The 24972-nt window shown below is 36.0% G+C and overlaps 3 protein-coding genes and 1 long non-coding RNA gene across 8 annotated transcripts in view; 2 read left to right on the plus strand and 2 right to left on the minus strand.

Annotated features, from left to right (window-relative positions):
• The window catches only part of nAChRalpha4 (nicotinic acetylcholine receptor alpha4), an 81910-nt gene extending 74162 nt beyond the window's left edge, over positions 1–7748 (plus strand). For 2 of the 3 annotated variants that reach the window (XM_034329684.2, XM_076689737.1), the window contains 2 exons: positions 87–7481; positions 7631–7748. In XM_034329684.2, the coding sequence (XP_034185575.1) occupies positions 87–278 (192 nt within the window). In that variant the 3' untranslated portion in view covers positions 279–7481; positions 7631–7748. Of the gene's footprint in view, positions 1–86; positions 7482–7530 lie in introns of all 3 variants that reach the window. The other variant, XM_076689734.1, reaches the window with a different exon arrangement.
• LOC117606784 (aminopeptidase N) lies at positions 7650–18177 on the minus strand. Of its 2 annotated transcripts, none has more exons than XM_034329682.2 (19): positions 18047–18177; positions 17100–17512; positions 13741–13928; positions 13071–13404; positions 12383–12716; positions 12155–12310; positions 11680–11991; positions 11380–11557; positions 11176–11317; positions 10767–10848; positions 10105–10279; positions 9802–9988; positions 9446–9723; positions 9127–9305; positions 8875–9042; positions 8517–8657; positions 8352–8433; positions 8083–8265; positions 7650–8005 (listed from the first exon to the last, which is right to left on the minus strand). In XM_034329682.2, exons 2-18 carry the CDS (start codon positions 17146–17148, stop codon positions 8107–8109), a joined length of 3144 nt encoding a protein of 1047 aa, XP_034185573.2. In that variant the 5' UTR covers positions 17149–17512; positions 18047–18177; the 3' UTR covers positions 7650–8005; positions 8083–8106. The 2 variants fall into 2 exon arrangements, with proteins under 2 accessions (XP_034185573.2, XP_034185572.2); XM_034329681.2 differs by having other exon boundaries at positions 17628–18126.
• A 286-nt stretch (positions 18178–18463) lies between these two features.
• On the plus strand, positions 18464–24606 carry LOC117606785 (aminopeptidase N). Its single transcript, XM_034329683.2, has 15 exons — positions 18464–18605; positions 18803–18884; positions 19006–19265; positions 19507–19698; positions 19829–19981; positions 20193–20519; positions 20652–20802; positions 20980–21106; positions 21188–21278; positions 21714–21897; positions 22676–22883; positions 22954–23231; positions 23485–23684; positions 23782–23931; positions 24004–24606. The coding sequence occupies exons 1-15, from the start codon at positions 18571–18573 to the stop codon at positions 24464–24466; spliced, it is 2901 nt and encodes a 966-aa protein (XP_034185574.1). The 5' UTR covers positions 18464–18570; the 3' UTR covers positions 24467–24606.
• LOC117606790 (uncharacterized) lies at positions 19914–22687 on the minus strand. Of its 2 annotated transcripts, XR_013062628.1 has the most exons (4): positions 22441–22687; positions 21912–22093; positions 20122–20565; positions 19914–20051 (listed from the first exon to the last, which is right to left on the minus strand). It is a non-coding gene; the product is annotated as an uncharacterized LOC117606790 (long non-coding RNA). The 2 variants fall into 2 exon arrangements; XR_013062629.1 differs by lacking the exon at positions 20122–20565 and having other exon boundaries at positions 19919–20051; positions 22535–22687.
• Positions 24607–24972: the final 366 nt, after the last annotated feature.

Raw genomic sequence — 24972 nt, forward strand, 5'->3', positions numbered from 1 at the left:
TTTTAAATGCACAAGTTTAAGTACCACTTATGGAGTTATATGAATTCTTTCGCAACGTGTAATACGATTTAATTCTTCTGATAAAGGTAAAAGAGGACTGGAAATACGTGGCGATGGTGCTGGACAGACTGTTCCTATGGATTTTCACATTGGCGGTGCTGGTCGGGACAGCCGGGATCATCCTGCAGGCACCAACCCTCTACGACGACCGAGTTCCAATCGATAAAAAATTCAGCGAATTCGCTACCACGACGGTAGTAAACTGCCCGCCGCAATAGTCCATGCCCGAGCCCTGCACCGTAGACAAAGACTAAGGACCAACAGCCGGAAGTAACTGTGCTACCAACCCGGATCACATCCCGCCCTAGTCTTAGGAACATTAAACTTCAGTACACGAGATTACGGTAAAAGGGCTCCACTTTGAACGTATTTCAACAACAGAAGACAACAGACGACGGATATTCATTGAAACTTCTATTAAATTGTCCTTTTTTCTTTCCAATATACGACGTTGTTCCTGTTCTCACGGAACCTTTTAACAGCAAAGAGTACTGGAATATTTTTGGAACAATTGTCGAGATATGTATGTTCTAATTGAGAAGACGAGAAGAATTTTGATTCGTCGTTGACGGAAGAAGCGATCGAATTATACCTACATAGTCTGCTCAAGTAAATCGTAATATGAAGCTGCCACTACTTAATCGGGTTACCTTTAAAAGCAACCAACTAATTAAAAGTACTTGTAATAATAATTTAATTCAAGCCCTTGCCGGTTCTGATCGAACAACCGGGACGCTTGAGGATCGACGAGAGTGACACTAGCGCCTCTGGCGGAGTAGCAGTGAACACTAATCGCTGCCCAAATAGAAACTGATCTTAGGGGCCTCCTGCGGCGAAACTGAGAAACTCTGGAGGATTTGTGTGATCCTCTCGCTAGTGGACTTGGAATTCAAAGACTTTGGAGCTGAGAAGGAATATTTTCTCATGATTCTTTTTTAAAAATATTCTTTGTACAATTATATAGCGTCGTACAGAGCCCGATTTTGTAATTTGACTATTTGTAATTGTAAGTTGGCCTTTTATCAGAATTACTTTTTCATATTTTACTGGCATTCCGCTAGAGGTGCTAGTGTCACTCCCGTTGACCAATATAGTTCATAAAGAAATTTTTGCTGTCGAAATCGATCGGTTCCCAGGGGCTAAGGGTTGAAAAATTGTTGGTACGATCGCGTGTTTTGTATATCCCGTTTATCCGACACGTTAAGAGAAATTATTCTAGGCATCACGATCGTAGGTAGCTCGTTGTACGACACGAATTTAACCCGTAACTTAACGTATAATCGATTAGCTTTAAACATTTAGAAACGTAACCGTTTATACGAATGTATCTTTAAGGAAAACGGAGGAGGGTGATCGTTTCTGTGTACGTGCGTCGAAGTGTCGCTTGTGATTTGTGTTCTCCGAATTTTATGATTATCCTCGTTTCTTGAATATTAACTAAATCACAAATTTATTCGCATACGAGTAACATTTATTTATGTAAAATAATTACATTTTATTCATTTAACGATAGACACTGTGAATATTTAATACAATCTTCAGGAACAAAATATGAAATTATCACATTTCCTAAAATGTTCAAGTATGCGAATAAGTATGTGAATTATTATAACGTAAACAGTCGTTTTTATTTGTCATACAAATTACAGATTCTTGAGAATGGGTCAGGTATGACAGTGTATAGGAGGAGGCCCTGTATATGTATATAGGTTCCTAGCTCCCCACCACTTGCGTGTAAACGTATACGCGGGAAAATTTGAATTGATGTTTATTTCATTATTTGTACTATTCAAGTATATACTAAATTTTATAATATTTATCCTAAATCACTTTTAATACTAATATCGTCAAAATTAAGGTTCTGAAAATTTCTTCTTCCCTTGTAACGTCATTTTCCCTAGGGAAGCCTACTATCCTCCATACTATACAAGTCGTATTAGTACATATAGTTGTACATAACGTCACTGATAAAGCCTTAACGTGGCGACCTTATTAAGAAGTATCCTCCAAAGATGACAAAACGTAATTATACTTTGTTCAGTTCGTTCTAAGCTGATCCAAAGTGCCTACCACAGTCATTCCGTCATTTCAAATAAATAATATACGCGTCTGAAGCGTGTAATAGGTCTGAATGCATTAGAATATTCAGTTTGGATGAAATCTAAAGTTTCCAGACTAGTTGAAATCATCAACCGGATGACATCATAAGACGACAAGCTCAACGCACACTGTCGCGCCAAACATACTGGCAGGTCGTCAACCCAGTCAGGCGTGATAGTTATACTAATTATTTCAATGTACCAATGTAGATACAACTTGGACAAATTCGAAGGCTGTCTCAAGAATCTGTATTGTACTCCTATTTTCTCATAAATCATATTTTCTTTCGTTCATCGACGATTTTGACGGACATCTTCGTTGCATACACACCGTAATTCGCCTCTGTAGAAATATTATGTATTTTGTAACAAAGATGGAAACACACGAAACGTTAAAGTAATACTTAACTAATAGTACAGTAAGAAGAAGTAAAGCATACGAATTCTAAAGCTGATAGTTGTAGCCGATTGAACAGCCGTTCAGGTCGTTGTTCAATCTCGTAGTACGTGGTTGATGTGTCACTGTGAGTTGTCACGATTTCGTTTCCGTTTTCGTTTAGGAAATCACCCGGTTAAAACGCCTCGTGCGAGCGGACTGATATTCGCGGGAAACGTAATTCGACGTCGAAGAATCCGCGGTTCATTCGAGCTAATTTTTCACAATAAAAATGGTCAGCTGATTTACTGGCTTCGTTTATCTTTTATTCGATTCGACAAACCACCGACTCTTCGACGTTTTCAGGCATATTTCGTGGCTGAGAATTCTAGTCTTAACGCATCAAGGCACGATGCCTTATGTCACGTTGAATTGTACATACATTTTATAGTAGGGTAAATATCGGTTCCGTAAATACTGCCATTAGGAAGCGTTGTTAGCGTGACTAACGTTTCGAGCCGTTGTATCGGTTATCTCTGCCGAATCTTTATTAATCGGTATCCAGATTTTGAAAAAAAATGCATTCAAGGGAATGTTCGTGAAAAATGGTTACCGATTGATCGAGGCTGAAGCATGTAGTCATCGAATGACAAGTGTAAAAGTATTTGCTACCTGATCGAAAAATCGTCCAGTGAACGCCGAAGCACGTCGTCGATTCTAGACTCAGAAAGGAGAAGAAAAATAAATGAAGTTTACTTTGCACTAGAACGATAGGGAAGAACGCACACATTTTCTATGATAGAGTCCAGTTACTCGTTTACAAGTGTTAAACACTATAATTATGCGCGGTCAGTGTGTCGAAGCAGCTGTACAATTAAAGTCCCACATTGACAATAGTATTAAGGGGATACCCCTGTTTTAACAGTTATCTTTGTGAATTTATTTAATAAGAACTTAATATGTACAGTTTTTTATATTTATATTCAAATGTATTTGACATTTTAGAACTGTAGCGCAACTGGGGGGGGAGGGGGAAAGGGTGGTAACATGAGCAATTAACTTCCCTATTAACTATTAGACCCAAACTTACAAAACACAGGATATGAAATAGAATTATAAGCGGGGCTCTCTCCATGGTCCACCATCCAAGAAACTAAAAACGTTTTTCTTTTTTAATAAACAAAAATCAATTAAATTATTAACAAAATTTGTCGACCACCCTATCAGACGATTATAGTTGCGCCACTTAAAATACACTTGTTTGTTAAAATATCAGAAGCTTATTTTTATTATTAAAAGCGCAGCTATAATCGTTATCTCTTTCATCCTAAAAAAACAAAAATGGCACTTTGAAGAGAAAGGTTTGATTTTTACAAAAAGTTTTGACTGCTGTTGCCTGTAGAAATGATATATTTTTTAACATAAAGAAAGTTGGAGACACCGATTGCAGCCGTGCTTTTAAGAATGAAAATAAGTCTGATATTTTAACTAGTTAAATTTTTGTTTGCAACAAGGGTTGCACAATTAGCTATAATTATAAATTTTCAATATTACTTCAAACACGTTTGAATATGAATATAAAAGAACCCCGTAAATTAAGCGTAAGTTGTTAAATAAATTTGCAAAAGTCGTGTTAAAAAATGTGCGTTGAAATGGAGGATACCCCTTAAGTTGTTGCATATCAAATGGCCGAATTCGAAACATAAAAAGTTTGATACAATTTGATGATGTTAGCGGTACTGCAAAATAACTCAACATTTGAAGACCAATGCGTAAGGGAAGTTACAGATAGGGACATCACGCGATGTCTAAAGTTTCCCTGGACAAAATCTACAGATTTTTATTTAAAAAATATAATAATACAAAGTTATAGCTGTTGGACATTTTGTAAATAAATCGGCCATTTCATATGCAATTCCATCGATGGTCGGCTATTGTTACTCTGATGTTTGAACAGTTGTTAACCTGTCGCAGTAGTTGTTTAATCGTTGTTCAGGTCTGTGAAACGGAAAACAAGTGCGCCGTATCTCTAGGTTCTATTAGCGAAAGTAGAAAGGGATATGTAATAATTAAGGTGTAAATAACGTGTACATAGCTAAGCGTAACGTAAAACAGAGGCTATAAAGCGATCGAACGTTTTTTACACTGTTTCAAAAAACTGGGATCACAGGTTGCACGAAAGAGTCCCATCAAATTGTTCAGAAATTATCGCATCGCAATGATGGCCGATAATTAACGCTGATCTTATAACAACGAACAAGTCGAGATAATATCTAGAAGATTCGTCTAATTTGCTTTCTTCTTTTAGTGTTTTGCGGTTCTTTATATACATGTTAACACGTACAGCCGGATAGCGTCATAAGACGTCAAGGTGGTCGTCCAAGATTAAAATAACAATTTTGTCACTAATTTTCCTCTAGAACGACGGGGACGGTTTCCCAAGGTGAACGTGTTAAACATGATGTTTCAATAAATCTAATTTATTTAAAAATAATTTCAGAATTATTCTAGGCAATGGCACTTTAATTAGGTTCGTGCCCAGGAACGTAAAGGGTTAACTTTCAGTCAGTATTATAAATACAGTATTTTCAAATTTTCACACACAAATGCTTCGAGTTCGAATAAAAAGTTCATTGTTTCGTTGTACGATAGTTTGTTTAAGTATGCATTGTTGACCCCTTGTCTTACGGAATCGCATCAATATTATTTATTTATACATTGTAATTTTTATTTAACATAAATAAGAAAAGAAAATCGTGAGGCAAGGAGTCAATTACCGTTTGTATGTTTCCAGTTAGTTCGTATCGACTAAACTAGAGTAAAATCGCGATACATTCGACGCTCGAATCGTTCCTTGAAGCACAATCTTTCAATGTGAAAAGAACTTTCCTCCCCCGTATGTCGAGCGAAATTTGAATAAAACTGCGCACACTTCAAACACGATCGTTATGCGGGTGTTTCTGGAAACTAAAGATCTTTTCGAACATTTTCCATGATTTTAAAGTACTTGACACCTTGTCGACAGGAAACATTGTCTCCTATCATTTTAACACGTTCGAACCCGAGGTAAGGGGTATGGTTCAATTACCATAAAGAGAGATGGTAAATTTACTCGTTAGGGCTTGAGGTAGTAGGAGCATCTCAGAGGTCGTAAATTAAATTATTAGAAGTTTGATACTTTTTCAACCTTTGGCGGACCATGGAGAGAGCCTCCTTGCTACGAGTAGATTTACCCCAATGGACTTGAACGTGTTAAAATATTTAAATAATTTTGAATCAAATAAATCATAACTACGAACAGATTAATTATTTCATAATATAATTTTCATATTTCAAAGTTATAGAAATAATATTTTTTAAAATCCTTTAGGTATTAGATTATGTCCCCGTTGATAAGGTGTTATCTAGATTTCAATTTTGCACGAAAGCATTTAAGAATGCTGTAACTTTTGAAAACCGAAGATAGTTCTTTCGTTAAAGTATGAACGTTTTTAAGGAATTTTATACTTCTCGTAGGATCGACGAAAAACGAGGATTCGGTGATGATGAAAGAGGGTGGATTTGTCCACAATTCTTCTATTAGGCTTGGAAGCTTCTAATTGAGAAGATATTGCGCGAAATGCCGAGGAATTAAGTAGACCAATCAAAGCTCACTAAAAGTATTAAACTTAGGAGAAAAGAAATTGAATCGCATTTACACATCTCATTTTGACAACGATTCAATTAACCCTCGGACAGTCGTACATTGGGTCAAACATAAACTAATAGTTACATTTTTTTAATATATGTAAAAGTAAAATTTTATATTTCACATTTTAGCTTTGATACTAACACCTCTAGCGGAGTAGCAGTGAACATAAGTGACGGCCCAAGTTCAAATTGATCCTGAGGGCCTCTAGTGGCGAAACTGGGAAACTCTAGACCGCCATGTTGGCATAAAAAGGTCCAAATTTATCGATTTCGTAGTTCAAAGATTTTGAAATTGAGAAGCAATATTTTCTCATGATTCTTTTTTTAAAATATTCTTTATACAATCATACAGCATCGTACGGAACCCGATTTTGCAATTTGGCTTTAAAACATTATAAGAATTTATTCAGAATTTTTCCGAAAATGGGCCAGAACATATTAAATAGCTCAGCACTGCTGTCCGAGGGTTAAATACCATCAAGCTTTCGATGAATTCACTGTACATTCCTCATTTACATCTCCTACTACACGTATTTTACTGTGCCAAGTAAACGCGCGACAAGCCTATAAATCGTACAATGACAATAAAGATTGAAGAAGAACCGTTTCAACCAAAAAATCAGTCATCGCGAAATCTGCTCTTTTCAATTGTCTCATTGATCTACTGAATCGAGACTCATTTGTAACTGCGGAAGCGACAAAGATAGAATTTGATGAATTTGTCGCCTCCAAGTCATCACTTCGTCGCGAGTTAATTGCTCGCACTCGTTTTTAATCGACACCCGCGTCCCGATCTTCGACCATTAAACACATTTTCACGCGTCACGTAACGAAAGGTAGCTAAAATGTTCTGTAATCGAGAAACATTAGCTAAACCGTAGTAGGCTAAGGACGAGTAAGGATAACGATACGATTACATTATTACAAGATATAATTCTAGCAAAACGAATGTGCTATATAGCAATAGAGCTATTAAAAATGAGACGATTAACGAGCTGAGAGAAATTGTAACGGAAAAAAATAATCGAGTATCGATTATTATCGTTAGATACAACTACCATGTATATCGTTTGTTAAATATGTACCTATGAATTATCGACGACCGTCGTTCTTAAGACTACACGATGTAAGAACGAGATTCTTGTTGCTTGGTTTTGTAATCATGCTTGATGAAAGCATTTGAAAAATAAAACTTGTTGTCGTAGAAATTCTTTTCAGTTTACTTTAAAGAATACAATCTCTCGGTATATTGCTACGTAAGTAATTTGACCTTAACTTACTAATGCCGCTTTTCTACTATCATAGGGAATTCGAAAGCTTGACTTTTCTACTACGACATCCCTGTCCGCGGCAATATAACGAGAGACTACTTACCAAACCATGGATTACAAACCATTTCTCCTAGGTTCCTTCTTCTCTCACGCCACGGCGAACTAGGAGTGGGGTAACCGATAGACTAGTAGTGGAGGAACCGGCATGCTAGGAGTGGGGGAACCGGCATGCTAGGAGTGGGGGAAACGGCATGCTAGGAGTGGGGGAATCGATGTTGCCCAGGCCTGTTGTAGGAGAACAACCCCCCTATCATACCTGTTACTGCTGCTGTCTTTGTTCCGCCGTCAAATCCATCCCCAAATTACTGCAGGATACACGTTTGTAAGGGCGTATGCTGACGTATGTCGGGAAGACAAAGCATCTAATAATAAATTTATTTTCTAAATGTTATTTCTTTTACATTGTATGCTAAAATCGCACTGTTCTTGCGCGAATCATTTTTGATCAACTGTAAATGAACAAAATATTTTTGAAAATTTTGGATATTATTTAGAAATTTAGAAATTTGAAAATGTGTTCACTTACAGTAATTAGTTATTCTCACGAAGTTTAAGCTTCATCGATGACTTCTTCTTTCAATAATTTTTCAAATTCAGGCAAAAAGCTTTTCAACCACAACGTCCCAAAATTTCCATTCGCTTCAACAAGTGCTGCTCCATACCTTGCTCCTTTCATACTTTCGTAGTTATTTTCCCTAAATAGTTGAAGCTAAAATATTTAATAAAATAAAAATACTATAAATAAATATACAAAATCATTGAAAGACTGCAAACTTAATTTCAATATTTTCTTACATCTTCTAAATCTTGTTCTGTGGTAACACCATTAATCATTGATAACACAAAAGTTCTCAGCAACGAATAAGATCCGGGAAACCTAAATCAACAAAATAATGTTGTTAAACGCGATTTCGTCGTTTACAAAAATTTTCTTTTTATCTTGGAAAAATTTCAACATACCTTTGCGTAATTTCATGCCAATTTGCACGAACGAATCGAGACGCAGCTTGAGCTGCTGCTGGATTTCGAGGGAACGACTTTAAAATTACTGCTACTTCATCCTCTTGGAATAGTTCTTCATGAACGATTTCGTTCAAAATGCTGATTAAAACGAAAATGAAATAATGTTATGAATTAAAATAAGGGTAATCAATTTTTCCAATTTCATCTCATGGAATTTAAATAATTTTCGTGTATCTACTTCCTAAGTGCTTGACGAACAATTTTTTATTAGCACCGTTATTATAATAAATTCTATGTTTTTCGGAAAAAGAAGTGAAACAGCTTTGTAAAGTGATCTGAAAATAAATTCACTCACGATTGTAAGATCCACGGAGCTTGGAAACAAGCATACGCCGATAACAATCGTTTCTTCTCCTCTTCGTCTTCCGTTAACGTTATCCTTTCCGTGAAATAACTCCATTCCCTTCGTGTTCCGTAACGAGCAACAGTGCAATAGAAGGTTTCACGAACATGCGAAGGAACACTGAAATACAATTTAATAGAAACCGAGAGCCGATCAATAAAGTAGAGAGGAGGAAAATATTATTGAAATATTATTTAAACTTACATTTCATAAAGTTCAGTGTCATTCTTTATATTCTCAAAGACATTATTCGACCAGTTTAGACACTGAGGATGCTCGAACATGCACGCCATTTTTACAGCAACCAATGGTAGCTGTGAACCTTCTTTCAGCGACGATCCCACTTCATTGTACAATGGTGACACGAATTTTATCATGAATACCTGAAAAAAAGATAAACTACAAAGTCTTCTATGTAGCCACTGTTTCTTCCATTTTCTCATGCTTGCACATTTATTTCATTTTCGTCAGAAATAATAAAAAATATAAATAATTTTGTTAAAAAATTCTTTTATCTATTGACCTGGAAGTCACTGAAGGCGGTAGTTTCGTACAGAAGTCTGTTCAATCTAAAGGTATGTCGCATCAGCACAGTCCAAGGTAGATAATGCCTTTCCTTCGTTTGCATATATTTAATAAAATCGAATACAGCTTCGTATTTCATTAAGCCCACCGCAGCCAAACTGAAAACGTCATCTATAAGTGATGCTCTAGTTTCTGGAGGAAACAGCTCATGGTTATCTTGAAGCACCATTTTCAACAGCTTCCAATTTCTTTCGTCGTAATGGACACGGTAATAGCCTTCAAGAATATCGGATAAAGAATTCTTAAGAAACATGGTAGTCGATCTGTTTTGTTCATGTTAAATAAAAAACATACCCGTTTTGTTTACGTTAAATAGGATCCATGATTCGTTTAAATTAATATTATCTAACTTAATTTTTGGTTCCGATTGAAACCATATTTTTGTGGGAGACGACCAGTCTCCATCTTCTTGGATGTAATCAAGTGGGACGTGCCAAAATTTGGAAATACTTTCCAGTGGCCTGTCCAAAGTAAATTGCTCCTAAAATAATAAATAATTTAAAAAATCCAAAAAATCATTAAAAATTTCGATTTTGATCATTTTCATATTGAACTTGATACTAAAATACCTTGATGGTATTAAACGTTATGTATTACCTGATAAAGAATGGCAGATCCTTTTTCATAATTTCTAATAACAGTGATTAAGGGGTATCCACCTTGAAAAATCCAAGAATTCATTGCTTCCTCCAACGACATTTCAGAAGGCAATCCACTCGCTTCTTCTTGCATGAAGTTCAAGAAATCAGCAACCTCGGTGGTATTATATTTCCTAAAGGAATAACAAAATCTTATACGTTACTAAATCTTCGAAGATAAGGAATAATTACTAATGGAATGTTCGTAATTACGTAAAATGAACGTTACTACACAATTATTCAGGTAACAGAATTTTCTCGCTTTGCATCTTGATATACGCATCACTCTGTGATTAATTAAGGTAATAAACGGAAAATAACAAGAGGAAAAATATTAAAACGCTATTATTATTCGTTGAGGTGTTGATTAATCGTAGATTGTAGCTTTAATTCGTATTCCAACGTCAATCATTAGGGACCGTAAGCAGAAAAATTTTATAAATAAACGAGTATAGTAGACGCGTTGCATAGAAGCGGCAATATAACGAGAGTCTAATATAAATAATTCCTGCTTCTGCCGGTGTGAATAAATCTACTCAAGTGGATCCGAATCCATTAGAAATAGGTAACAAAGAAAAGATATGAAACGCTGAAAGTTCCTCGCGAACGATATATACCCACCACCTGCTTATCAGTTTCTTGTAGCCGTTCCTAAACGCTGTATCGTTTATCGCGCCATGCAACATGCGTATCAGACATGCACCTACAAGAAGCAATTCAAATATGCTAAACCATTCTTAACTAACGGTATCTCCAAAATTTAACACCTTATCGATGAGATCAATTCGGTTGTTACTTATATCTAACATGGAGGTATAAAAATAAAAAACTGGAAATTCTTCATTTTTGGTGTCGATGGTAGATATTTATAAAAAGGTCGCTGGTTTAGTACTTTCCCTAGAGAAGCCTGATTAAATAGCGAATGAACTGGTAGGCAACGTGTCATTTAGCAAAATTTATAATTTCAATTTGCTATAAAAAGCATCGTCCATCGATAAGGTGTTAACGCTGAATCGGTTCATTCGTTTACCTTTCGCATACTCATCGTCGAGCGAGTGCAACGATCGATGATTAACGTTTTCGTGAAGAGGTCTCGAGATGCTGTACTCATCGATCTCCATGGAATGCGATTGAATGTCGCCAACGAAGAAGTCGATCGATAACGAATCTATCTGGAAATGGAATTTTATCAAAACGGTTTTTCATTTTACTTATACATAATCCGATCGCTTGCCTTTCGAACGATTTCCTGTTGAAAGTAGATCATCGATCCTTCGAAGATCCATGCATCTGTTCGATTCGCGTTCGTGAACTCGCTGGTCCATTGCTGTTCCAGCAAATCGACGAGGACCCTTAGAGCATTGGTTTTTAGAGCCATTGAGGAATTTTCGGTGGCATAAAACAGCGACTGTCTTGAAAATTTTATTACCATTAATGGAATTATTAAATATTATTAGTTATCTCTTGATGATTTTCATAGTTTTGGAAGTTAAAAAGAAGTGAAAAGTGAAAAAAGAATTAAGGAGGTTCTTACTTCATTTCAATCAGTCCTGGATTAGCCATATTTTCGTCGATACCTGAGGGTAAACCTACCACATCCAACTTGGGTAAAGGATATGGCATCGAGAACACGTCAATTAAATTAGTAACAGCTTGATTGAATTTATCAAAAACGTAAATTCCTTGCGACTGTCTGTTCGATTCACCCCAAAATGTAACCACCACGTCGGAATTTCCTGCGAATGTCACGCCTATCGACTCGATGTGACCCATTAGAAAAGCCAGATTATGGGGTGAGAGTGGCGGAGACTCGTCAAAGGTGTCAATTACCACCGATACATTTGAACTTGAAATAATATAAATATGAAACTAGTTATTACAATTTCCTTTATACAGAATGAAGAAACAGATCTTTATTTTCAGATTTTAGGATTTTAAGTATTCTCTGATATTTAATAAGAGTGGTATTAAAAAAAAATAATTAAAATTTGTTAAACACTGTTACTCACGTATCTCTTAATGTCCTAAGGGGCATATTCGAGAGGACTCTCGATTCTCTGAAATGTATCACAGACACGGAAAATATTGACTTATGCAACGTGTCGTCAAACACTGGAAAAAGGTATCGAGCTCCTGATCGTTTTAATTTTGTTCCCATAAACCACCTGATAAATAATAAGAATCTTTATCAATTACTACATTTACCTATTTATGAATTTTTACTACTATCTGCTCACCGTTCTTCCTCGGATGAACAACAATTTGTAATAAAAAATGCATTTTCATTGATCACAATTTGATAATCGATTTCTAAGAAATAAATTCCTTCTTTCAATTGATTTGCTAAGTGAATCGTGTGAATATCTTTCTCATCGTCTATTCTATACTCTGTAATTTCAATTTCCGAGAAGCTGTTGCTATCCGAGAGATTTGGATCTTTATTCTGATTAGGGTAACGAAAAGAATCATTATTTATCGAAGAAGTTTCAGTATTTTTTTCGAACAACGTTGTTTCATTGTCTGATACTGTTACTAAATCGTCATTTTCTACGGAATACATGGCACGAACAGCTGTAAACAAATGAACTTTCATTACGAATTGTTTAATTTATATTGAATGTTAATTACAATAATTATTCGAGGAAGCAATATAAATGAGTAATTACAAAGTAACAATATAAAGGTTTCAATACAAAATCTCGATAAAATTGATTATAAACTAAAATTTCGAGCCTAATAAAATTGAATAAAAGACAAAATAATATATAATTAAATTTCCCACAAAAATAGACTTGGATCTTTTTAATTGGTTGTGAAAATACAGGATGTTCACATTTTTTAATAGGGGTGCTCTACCTAATTACGCCAATGCATAGATTTTAGAAATAATCCTATATTATCATTATTAAAAAAAAAACAATTTACCAAGCGTTCGATTGTTTTCTTGACTACTGTACTTGGCTTCATCATTGTCCAGTCTTCTTCTGAATGCTTCCTTCCCTTTTTCAGGATCCAGCAACAACAATTTATAATTTTCCACTGAGATATTTCTGGCATTTAAAGATAGTTTACTTGTTGCGTCGTTTACTCGAAATTCAATAATCACTCGTCCCACTATTCCTGACACACTATTGATATTAATTATCGGCGTCAATTGGAGACGATATTTCAAAGGATTCACCGAAGGCGAAATCAAAGTTTCACTAACACTGTCTATGTCTTCGATTTCATCGTTCAATAGATCTAAGGTGTCATAAGGCTGAGAAATGAAAAGTTTTTGTGATACTAATTTTATAGAAGTTGAAATATGTTAAATTCTTAACAAATTAATAGAGAGGGTACTATATCGATAATAATTATTACATAATTTTAATTTTCAAAAATGGTACGTATAGTAATAAAAAATTTGAAGGATAACGCGAGTTTTGGATAACTCTATACAAACTTAGAGTTACATAAATGAAATTGCACATTTCTCGTTATATTCTCATAGGGGTTGAAATTTGTCAAACTTTCAAACTTTCAGTTGGAGGGGGAAAAAATGATGGCTATGATGGCTACAATTATGGTCGTGTTTCTTGAATACATCACTTACTTTTTTCTTTGGTAAAGAATTAATGTACCATCCGAGAAATCCCGCGGCAACAACCCCTATAACAAACACTACGACGATTCCTGCTATCTTTGTGTACGAAAGGAACCAACCATCACCCCTTTTGTATTCCATGCCATCGCTAGTCATAAATTCCACCGGACCGCCACTGAATTGTGGTATGCCTTGAGCTGTGAAAAATCAGTTACGGAACAAGATGTACAAATTGATAAAATAATGACTCTATAAAAATTCAAAGAACCAAATTAAACGACTCAAATGAAAAATGTAGAGGGAGGCTTGATATTAATATTCTAATATTCTAATACCCTAGTATTCTAATGGTCAAAGGTAAAATAAAATAATAGCAAACAAAATTTCAGCAAATAAAATAATTGTATTTAAATAATTTGAAGTAGAAAATAAAATTATTTTATTCCCTGAAATTTATAGCTAATATTTTACCGTTTGAAATACAATTTTATCTCGGGACTTTACTCAGCTCTGTTCCAGCATCTATTCTTTTACCTAACAATATGTATACACTTGTCAAACATCATTCCGTGACTCGAAGCAAAATTCCACACCGCATACCGCATAGTGTCGTTAACGTATTGAAAATAATAGCCAACCGTACGTTGCCGACTCAATAAATGATTATGCGACTGCTAAAGTTAATAGCTGGTCAGCGTGTACGAGCAGGACCTTGGAAAATCGTTTCCCCAATGTATTTACTAACGCTGTTCTTGTTTCAGATAGTGCTGGCGGGTTAGAAATTAAATTCTTCGCTTTGGAACTCTACTTAATACGCGTTTACTCGAGGAAGGTTCAAGAAAGAATGACACACGGCTGCCGCCGTTTAGGCTAAGGGATTGTCCCTATCTAGAGCGCAATACCAATTCTACCGGTCTCCCCGGAAGTCCAGCGGCCCCGGAAACCCTCTTTCGGTGCGCGCGCTGCCGGGACCGGAAACGGCCTCGCGTCGACGCATGCGTCCACCCTGGCACGCGAGGGGCTTAACGGGCACAGAAAATTCCCGGGTTTTCCATGCAATCAATGATCAAACAATCGTGTCTCCAACTGTCCTCGAATCATTTACATATTTATACTTCGCGTACTTCCTGGATAGAAAAATGACACTGTGTCATTATTTATACGTCAATCAAAATAAACCGTTTTCGTATCCGGGTTCAACGAATTAAAATTCATTCATGCGTTACAAATATGCTACCCATCTGTGTATATACGTATTGAAAACTTGGGTCTCGTTGGTCCCAAACAAATGTTACCATAACGCGACCCAAGTTTATGAACATTTTTCAAAAATTGTTTTAATTATAGATTCTGACTTCAAATGTTGTCTATTATGGAATAAGAATATAAAAGAGATTCGATCTTTCGATCCCTTGAATGAAAGTATTTCAATTACCGTTTCGAATACTTTTTGCTTGGAATATATTCATCTCTGAACTCGCGCTTTCGAATTGTTTCAATTAAAGATTCATCAACGATGATAACACGACGAGAGCGAAGGTATATAACTACAGTGTTTCGTTGGATTACGTATTGCGAGTCGGACATGTAGCTCTTTACATGCTACGAGATTGTGTTGTTACACGTTATGTCACGTGGCGCGTGATCAATCTGAAAACAAACGGAACTCGAAATACACCGGATCCACGTTCTCCGGCCATTCATAGTCGTTTAACAACCGCATACCGAAACAAATGATAAACCTGCGATAAGGTTGATAGGTAAATCGTGTGTTCTCCAGGCATGAAAGTTTACAAGCTTACGAAACTTCCATTTCGAATGAATTGTCCTTTTGAAATATCATCAAGTGAAATGTTTGACGAATAGAAATTTTAACAAGATAAATAGTTCAATATTCTTGTGTTTAACTATTAAAAAAAAAAAAAAATCAGTCGAAGGACGAAAACCGGTAAGGAAAGGAAACAAGATTAAATCTCTTTACAATTGTAACGAAACATCTTCCCAAGGATGGTCATTAAAGAACAATTTTTCTACGAATCGTATGGAAGAACAAAGAAATCCAAATCCACCTTTTTCTTCAGCCATGCTACGAATTGAAACCTTCAATCGAAGCCTCTTGATAATAATTACAGTAAAAATTATTCTCAAGGCTGTCTCCCATTCAAATGTATATCTTACGATAACTTTAGTAAACAAAATTAACATACTTATCAAAATTTCTAATTGCACAATGCCTCCTAGTTTTATTTTTAACAGAAATAAACCTTGAATGAGAATATCAAGAATAGAATGATATATAAATTATTAATAATAATTGAATCTTTAAGACGCCTTTGTTGAATAAAAGATACCCTGTTGAAGAATAATCGTATTAAACGTTAAGGTAATTCATCGGACCGATTCTCGGTTACACGTGTAACGCTGAACACCAGGAGCAGAACTATGTCACATAATCACTGCAATCGTATATTTCCTCTTAGAATCATTTACGTTTCGCGTGTATCGTAGTACAGTCGAGATCAAATCAGATTTCTCCGAGGAAAACAGTGAAGTCCCGGATTCCCATCCTTCCCCATAGGCTTCCCCGGGGAGAATGCCAATACAGCGAAGATTCCTATACACATAGGTCTGTGGCCTCCCACCTCTTGCATATAAACGTTTACACGGGAAAATTTCAACTGATGATAACGTTTCCTTTCTTTTGCAATTTTTCAATCACGCGAAAATTTAATTTTCTAATCCTTTAATTAGGATAACATTTTTTTCGGCTATTATTAATAATCTCTATTATTTATTATTATTAATATTTATTAATATTACGTTCCTAATGATTCAACCACTTCCCCTAATTTAGTAGATAAATTACTGTGTAGCTAAAGTCAGAATAATACAAGTTACAACATTGAAATAAGCTTAACCTTGCATTTAGCTCACCTCCTATAACTCTTTCAAGTTATCGCGCATTTTTATCTTACCATTAACGCGATTATTACTTTATGACCGTCACCATCTTTTCTTAGTCAAATATTTTACTAATCATCTCCAAACTAATTATTTGAAAAAATTTCAAAATGCTCCACTACACGATATCAAGTGTTAATTAATATAAAATAATTTCAACAATTATAAAATCAAGAGGATAAAATTTTATGTCATATTTCCACATTAAATTCCCTAATATTCTTCCAATAATAAATCTTTAAATCACCTTCGAAATAATTAATTGAAAATAATTAAAAATTCTTCACTATTAAATGCACAGTATCAAATATTAATTAATACAAAATCATTTCGATAATTATTAAATACAAAGAATAAAATTCTGTATCATATTTTCACATTGAATCTGATAAGATAAAGTCACTCACAACTTCTACGTCCATAATCCTGCCAACTGGAAATAGATCCTCGGCTCATGTGGCCAGCTTCCGGTTTCCTCGATCAAACAAACAACGCTGGCTCGCGTGCAACCGGCGATTACACGTGAAAGCAAATCAGTCACGTGAAAAGAAAACGAAACGAAAAGTTTATAGATTCTTCTCGTCAATGCTGAGTCAAACTCGCGAGCACGATAACACGCTCGGTTCGTGCAGGTGTAACGCAATTAGCCGTTCTACCTACGAAGCGTTACCTGAACGTTGCCCGACGCTCTGAATGTTGCTTCTACCCCCACCTTCGCTTTTTTTTTTTTTTTCAATTACTGCCTTCCTCATCTCCTACCTTCTTCTTCGCGTAACAATTTTCTAAGAGCAAACGGATGTACAGTCTATGTAAATCGTATCTGTAACAAAAAAAAAATTGATTATGCTCGCGTTGAAAAAGTTTTTACAATCTTATATAAGTAAATTCCCTGTAAAAATATATGATTCGCCAGTGAGACAATTATAAACGCTTACAATTGGGCATACCGCGTGACCGGGCCATCGACAACTGACCCACATATTCCTATGCGGTTCAATCAAAGTAAAAAAGACCTAACAATCACCATGGACTCAGTTTTAATCCCTGAACAATCGAGACCTAAACTAAAATAATTTTTAAACAAAATAGTTTCCTATGTTAGAATAATTTTTAAAAGGACAATATGAAAATAATATGAAATACGGAGTTATATTAAAATTAGGGCTCTCTCCGTGGTCCGCCGTCCGAGGGTTGAACCATTCCTGAATAGGAAACGAAAACCGCGTAGTAGGCTAAGAATAAGTAAGTCAAGGAAAAACCAAGACCCGTCACTGATTCCAATTGACGGCAAATCAGAAACGCGCGTTGAGGCTGGACATGAATTGTCGGCTTTTCAACCATTAAATGACCGTACAATGGTTTCTGTTTGCAGAATCGGCAGCAGAGACACGGATATATTCAACGCCGTAGCTCTTGCCGTGTCAATTTTCATTGATGCTTTCGGGATTGGCCATTGACGCTGCGCATCTCGCCCGTCAACCGACGGATACCGTGGTGATTGGGCCCCTTTTGTGACGTCTGCCCGATGGAATTGAATAATGGACGATCCACCGATTACGCGGCTGCTCTAAATGGCTCTAAGCGCTTTGGATCTCTGCTTTGGACACCAATCCGTTCGCTAACCATCACGTGCTCCTTCACCTTCCCTCTGCTCCCTATTCCACAGGGATAGTTTTTACGCATTTTTCTCAACACATTCAACGCTGGTGCACCAGTTGACAGAAGCAGGAAGCTGGAGGACAGTTTGCCAGCGACTGCGTTCGAACGCAGTCCTTTACATTCTGTGGATACAACGTTCGAGTATTCAAGGTCAACGCAGCTTGACCCAAAGTAATCTTTCCTGACGACTCTTCCGGACACCTGGAACTCCAGCGACGAATGCGGTTACGGACCTGTTGGACAAGGATTGCCAAGTAAGTCCATGATTTAGTGATCAGTGATCAAGGAATATTTGATGCAGGTAATTTTTTTTCAAACCTTATCGGGAAGCCTTATTCAATCCTTGAATAGCGGGGTCTGGGTCAGTCGAGACCTAGAACATATAGGAGGGTATTAACTTAAAGTTGAATGTATAAGTTTTAGTCCAAGTATACTGATATTAAACCTACAGAAGAACCATGAGGTACTTAGCAGCTATCACGGTGCTCTTCCTGATATTGGCTCTACCGCATTACGCCTCAGCCTCTCCTGCCGTAAGTGACTTTAATTTTTATTATTATAAAACTTAGATAGCTTTACATTTAACATTCTACATTATAATTATTTTTTACCTAATTTTTATCTGCCCCGAAAACATGTGAATTTCCTTCCTAGGTAACATCAAGATTTAAAAGAAGTATGGACCTAAATGAGCTCGAGTATCATAGAATTCTACACAGGCTGCCACAGGAAGTCGTGGCTACTAGTTACCACCTAGAACTTCAACCCTTTGTTGGTAACGACAAATTCAATGGTCGAGTGAGGATCAACGTCACTTGGACAGATACCAGCGATACAATTACTTTGAACGCTGATCCAGATATTCACATCTCAAAGTACAGTGTTAGAATTACGGAAGCGGCGTCCGAAGAAAGGTAAATAAATAAATAAGTAAAAATCAATTAGACACCTTTCCGGATGCCATAGAACAATAAAGAAATTATATTTTGTGAAACGTGCGCGGGCGACTAAAGCAGCCAGCGGGCATCTTAGTGCCCTGTGGACAATCTCGTGTGCATGCAATTATTTACCTGCGACCCGAAGATATGTTGCTCTTCGTTTTACTGCAACATAAAAATTCAAAAATTATTGAATTATTTAAAAAAATGTTAAAAGAGAAAAAGGTTTGCCAATGATGGATGTTAACGTGGCGAGGGTTACTCTTCCGGATTGGCAGAAACCTTGGTACACCATTCATCTGGAGCAGATGCTGAAGAAAGGCAGCAGCTGTGAAGTGGATATCAGTTTCGTCGGAAATCTGACTTCGAATGTACACTGTGGGCTATACAGAAAGGAATACCCGGATCAGTAAGTCCATACATGTCTAAGCATGAAATCTTTAGACACAACTCTGATAACATCACTGTAATTTCATCCGCAGTCAACGTCTGAAAGAATGTAGGAATAAAGATATTCTTAATTATTATTTCTTTTTCAGTCCTTACGTAGCTACATACTTCAGACCGAACCGGGCACACCAAGTCTTTCCTTGCATGGACGAACCTCCTTACAAAGCAACCTTCAAATTGAGCGTCCTTCGACCAGTGAACATGACCGCTCTTTCAAACACCCCTCTGGAACTTACCGCAGCGTAAGTAACCATCGGTATCAATTTCTGTTTGAACTGGTAAATAATGTCAGTCTTATTATCCTTAATCCTTCTGAAATTGTAATAATTTTTTTTTTACTTAAAACATATCAATCCAATTATTTTATATAAATAGTACCTACTTAAAAAAATTTTTTTAGCTTTTAAATGATTAACAAATATATTTCTAAACTTTTATATTCTCGTTATTTAGATCGGACAATCAAAATTTCGTATGGGATCACTTTGAAACGACACCGAAAATGTCCACCTATCAGTTAGCTCTGTTGGTGTCCGATTTTACAAGCATTTCACCTAACGAGGAAATTAACGAAATGGACGGTAGAAGGGTGGAGATCAAAGTTTGGGCACCAAAAAAACACTTGGACTCCCTAGAACACGTGCCCGACAAGATTGTCTGGATTATGAACTATTTACAAGAATACTTCAATAGTTCGATAGTCCTGCCTAAACTCGACATTGTGGCGCTTCCTTGGCTCCACGATAATCCAACTGACAACTGGGGCTTGATGTTCTTCGGGTACGTAACTTTGCAACCAGTTCCAATTTCTATATACCGGGATGATCTATAAAACAAGAGATATTTTTCAAAAATATAAAACTTTATGACCCTACTCACTTATAAATTATATAAAAATAAAATTGTTTACAGCACCAATCATTTGAACAGTCCATCTATTTGGACTGTTACATACGAACTGATCTATCAATGGATAGGCCAGTACATCACGCCATTCAGCTGGAGCGATGCACCAGTCAGCAAAGCATTGAACTCGTTTTTGGCTTCGATGACTACGGTTGACGTACGTATTGTCATTGATTAACAGTTTCGTTGTTAAAAATGAAAGGGTTACAATAGGACTCTCTGGAAATTGGGGATTGGAGCTATAGCTCCCTCAGAACTATCCCAGAAAAAAAATGATAGATGGTCCTTCTCCGGGATTAATATCAAATTGAAAAGAAGAACGAATTTGTTACAGATCAATCCAGATGAAATGGAAGGAAGATGGCCAATGACGATGCTGTATTCTTTTTATTACGAATTTGGAAAATATAAGCCTTTCTCAAAGGCTGCAGGCATCACGAACGAAGCTACAGCTAGCAAGAGTATGTTTTAATTCAAGTATATAATTAAAAAACTAATTTATAAAATTGTTTCTAATTATATGATTTTCCTTTTCCTCGTAGCCGAACTGGTGTTCCGAATGTTCAACATTCTTCTTGGCAAAGAGATGTTCCGAAAGGGCGTCAGAAATTTCATTCGACAAAATTCAGAAGAGTAACTGCTTTCTTTAATTAGTCAATTTTTAATTTTTAATTTTAAACTTTAGTTGATATACACTATCGTTCATATGTCGTGCAATACTTACTGGTTTTAATATTACGTTTAAACTCTGCAGTATCTCGAAATATTCGTATCCCCACCACCTCACCGCCGCAGCACGAATTCCCCTACAATGCCTCCCCACCACCTCACCGCCGCACCACGAATTCCCCTACAATGCCTCCCCACCACCTCGAAAGAGCTAACAACAGGGGGGATTTGTGAAATTGGCAATATAGAACGAGTGGTAATATAGTAAATAGCGGCAATATAGCTAGAGTTTACAACAGTGATGATTTTTATTAAACACCCATTTTACCACCATAACTAACGATAAATCTATAATAATTTCAATGCAATTTTGAACATGATTCGAGTATAATTTTTCAGGAATCTACGAACCTTCTTCGCTGACGATATCTACAGCCATTTAAATGATATAGCGAACGAAACAAATATTCTTCCGGAAGGTCGGACGGTCAGCAGCATCGCTGGTCTGTGGATCACTCGGGACAGGCTGCCATTGGTCACGGTCATTCGCGATTATGAAACGAAAACAATGACGCTTAGTCAGGTAGGTGTACTTACCTGTGTTACTAATCCCATCGAACAAAGGCATTGCTTGGCTCAGGGTTGGGAAAACCAGAACGATAACATGATTTTTATACGGATAATTCCTTGATGTCGAAGGAAATGCGAGTTTCAATGCATTTACGTTTTAAATAAAGATTCTCTTGGTGACGTTAGCCTAGTAGGTTTAGGCAGAATACCTGGAAAAGAAATGTTGCACCCAATTATTTTTTTGTCGTTTTTGTGCAAAAGCATCGGCAAAAACAGGGACCAATATGCCCCACCCCCCATAAGGACTACCCTATTCACTATTCTAAAATTTTCAGATTACAAGCTTTTTAAAATTCTGAAATTCTAAGGTTCTAAAGTTCTCAAAAAAATTGCAATGTCCTTAAGACTGATACCGGACGGATTGTGTTTTTACCCTTGGAAGCGGTAAAAAATGATATCCACTCTCTAAAGAAACTATTACAACCGTTTGAAAGACGCACAAATGTAAAGAAAATTTCAGAGCTGATAACTTCTATTGTGGAAAGCATTTACATACCACCTCGATCGTTTGGTGATTACGTTAACAAGCGCGTTAGTCCCTGAGATTACGTTCCTACGATTGTTACCAAACATACGGTATTATCACTTACAATTACCACAGTAGCAGGGTCGGATTGAGATTTTTGGAACCTGAGGCTCTCAGCTGTAATAAGTTGTAAAAATAGATTAAAAATACGGTTAACGTAATTAAAATCAGTATCTTTTTCATTGTGAAAACATATATATTACAGAAAGTCAATCTCAGAGAAGCTCCTCGAGCGGCGACTCCCAAAGTGTCCTACCAATGGGACATACCAATAGTAATGATGTCGGAGGAAAAATTAGAATTTCACAAACCGTATCCTTTGTGGTTGCCAAAAGGGTACAAACCAAAGAATCTCACCGTTCCAGACATCACCGACGAGGATCACTTCATTATTGTTAATCCAGAAGAAATAGGTATGACAAATGTTTCTCAACTGATAAGCTACTTAAAGTTTGTGAAATATTCAATAAATTATTTTTATAGGAATGTTTCCAGTAAATTACGATTCATGCAACTGGAAAATGTTAATACAATATCTACGGGGTCCAAATCGCGAAAAGATTCCAGTTTTAACCAGAGCGAAATTGCTTCACGACTCTTGGAATTTAGCATATTCTGGAGAACTCTGTTTTGGAATCGCATTGAATATGACTCTATTCTTGCAAGAGGAAAGATGTCACGTAGTTTGGGAACCTATCTTTATGATGATCGATCATATTGACAGACGTATCGAAGGATCTGAGGTGTATCCCAAATTTCAGGTAAAACATGTAAAACAGTTTTAAATACTTTCCTTCTCTTCTTAGAAAGCATCAATAAGTTTCTTTTTATTAACAGAAATGTAAATTTCCAAACCCTGAAATTCCAAAATTTAAATCCAAATTTTTAAAATTTTAATTTTAATTTCAAATCTCCAAATTTCGAAGTTTCGTAGCACACCCCCTTTCGTGTGACTATTTTCTAATATAAGACACCCTTCGATACTTAATTTATTATACAACTTCGTTATTTCAGGCATACATACGTACCTTGCTGAAGCCTCTGTATATGGAACTAAAGGAAAATGAACAAGCAGGTGAACCATCTTGGAAGTCTCGTATGCGAGGAATGGCGAAAAACTTCCTCTGTCGTGCTGGATACGAACCTTGCATTATCGAAGCAAGAAATCAGTATCAAAGATGGCTAAGGGGCGAAGATCAAGATGCAAGAAATTCGTCAGTACTTAAATTTTCCAAAAATAAATTACATATTTTCCTAATTACATACCATTTTCATAGCAATATAATAAAGTTATTTTCCTGAACTTTTCAGAGCCAATGATTTCATTTGTCCATTGTTGAAATGGGGCACTGAAGAAGAATGGGAATTTGGACTTCAACGTATCATGAATGTTTCCAAGTATGAAAGGATGGATCTAAAATCTTTAGCTGGCTGTACAAAAGACGCGAATAAAATTGAAAGGTAGTATAACTTATCAAATTGGAATTAATATAGAGATCTTAAATTTACTAAGATTTAACAATAATACCGTAGATTATTGAACGTGACGATCCTCGAACAGAATGAAAATTTCTCAGACTCAGATATTCAGCTAATCTTTGTAACACTAAGTGGTGGAGCAGCTGGTTACAGAACATTGTTCAACTTCTTGATTGACAATTGGGATACTGTTAAACAAAGATTCGAGGATAAACATTATTTGTGGTCCAGCATCATAGAATTGGCCACTTCTACGTACAGTACTCAGCAAGGTGTAGACTTGGTTGAAAAACTGTATGAAAGCCATCGTGATCATGTCTCTAAAAACCTGCCGATTCAAAAAGCTTTCACAGCAGACCGAAAACAATGGACTGAAAAAAATCTTCCTGTAATTGATGCTTGGCTTTCAGAAAATCTACCAAAGGAAGAACTAGAAGCTACTCAAAGTAGCACAGCTACAACCATGGTGATGCCTGTTAAACATTTAAACATTTTGTTAAATCATTTGAAGTTATAATTCCTCCTTTGTTTATTTACTGTAGATGTGTAGCTTCTGCAAATGTATAATTGTTATGAGAATGTATACATTGTTGTTTTGTTGCAATGAAAAGTTTTACAAGTCTCTGAAAACACCTTTTCATCTAAAACAATAGAAACGTTTGTATTAGTGTGATTACTGGTTAATCTACTAGAGGATTAATAAATATAACATTATAAATACTTAAGGGGTTTCAATTTCCAATCTAATCAAAAATGATAATGATTAATCACAGGAAAATGCAATTCATATTTCAATGTTTATAATTCTTTAATGGTACCATTAAAACAAATAACAAAAAATTTTGTGTTTCAATATTACAAAGTTTTCAAATCCTTTGCAATATCACAATAAATATTACTGAAATAAGGTTAATAATTATAAACTTCCACTACTTTCAAATTTAAATTAATAGGAATGGCCATTTTCTCAGTTGACCAACCAATACCAACCAAGCAGTGCTGTTAAGTTTTACAGTTAAACAT

Source organism: Osmia lignaria, chromosome 8 (genome assembly GCF_051020975.1).
Source record: "Osmia lignaria lignaria isolate PbOS001 chromosome 8, iyOsmLign1, whole genome shotgun sequence".
In the NCBI taxonomy this organism is placed as follows: domain Eukaryota; kingdom Metazoa; phylum Arthropoda; class Insecta; order Hymenoptera; family Megachilidae; genus Osmia; species Osmia lignaria.

What these genes read in the sequence shown, in the direction of transcription:
- LOC117606785 (XM_034329683.2), top strand. Translation starts at nt 18,571, where the DNA reads ATGCGGTTACGGACCTGTTGGACAAGGATTGCCAA. An exon ending in CTTCGATGACTACGGTTGAC is followed by an intron (nt 20,803 to 20,979) that starts GTACGTATTGTC and finishes AATTTGTTACAG; the next exon opens with ATCAATCCAGATGAAATGGA. An exon ending in AAACAATGACGCTTAGTCAG is followed by an intron (nt 21,898 to 22,675) that starts GTAGGTGTACTT and finishes TATATATTACAG; the next exon opens with AAAGTCAATCTCAGAGAAGC.
- LOC117606784 (XM_034329682.2), bottom strand. Translation starts at nt 17,148, where the DNA reads ATGAGCCGAGGATCTATTTCCAGTTGGCAGGATTATGGACGTAGAAGT. An exon ending in AGAAAACAATCGAACGCTTG is followed by an intron (nt 12,717 to 13,070) that starts GTAAATTGTTTT and finishes ATTTGTTTACAG; the next exon opens with CTGTTCGTGCCATGTATTCC. An exon ending in ATTTAACGTAAACAAAACGG is followed by an intron (nt 9,724 to 9,801) that starts GTATGTTTTTTA and finishes ATATTCTTGAAG; the next exon opens with GCTATTACCGTGTCCATTAC.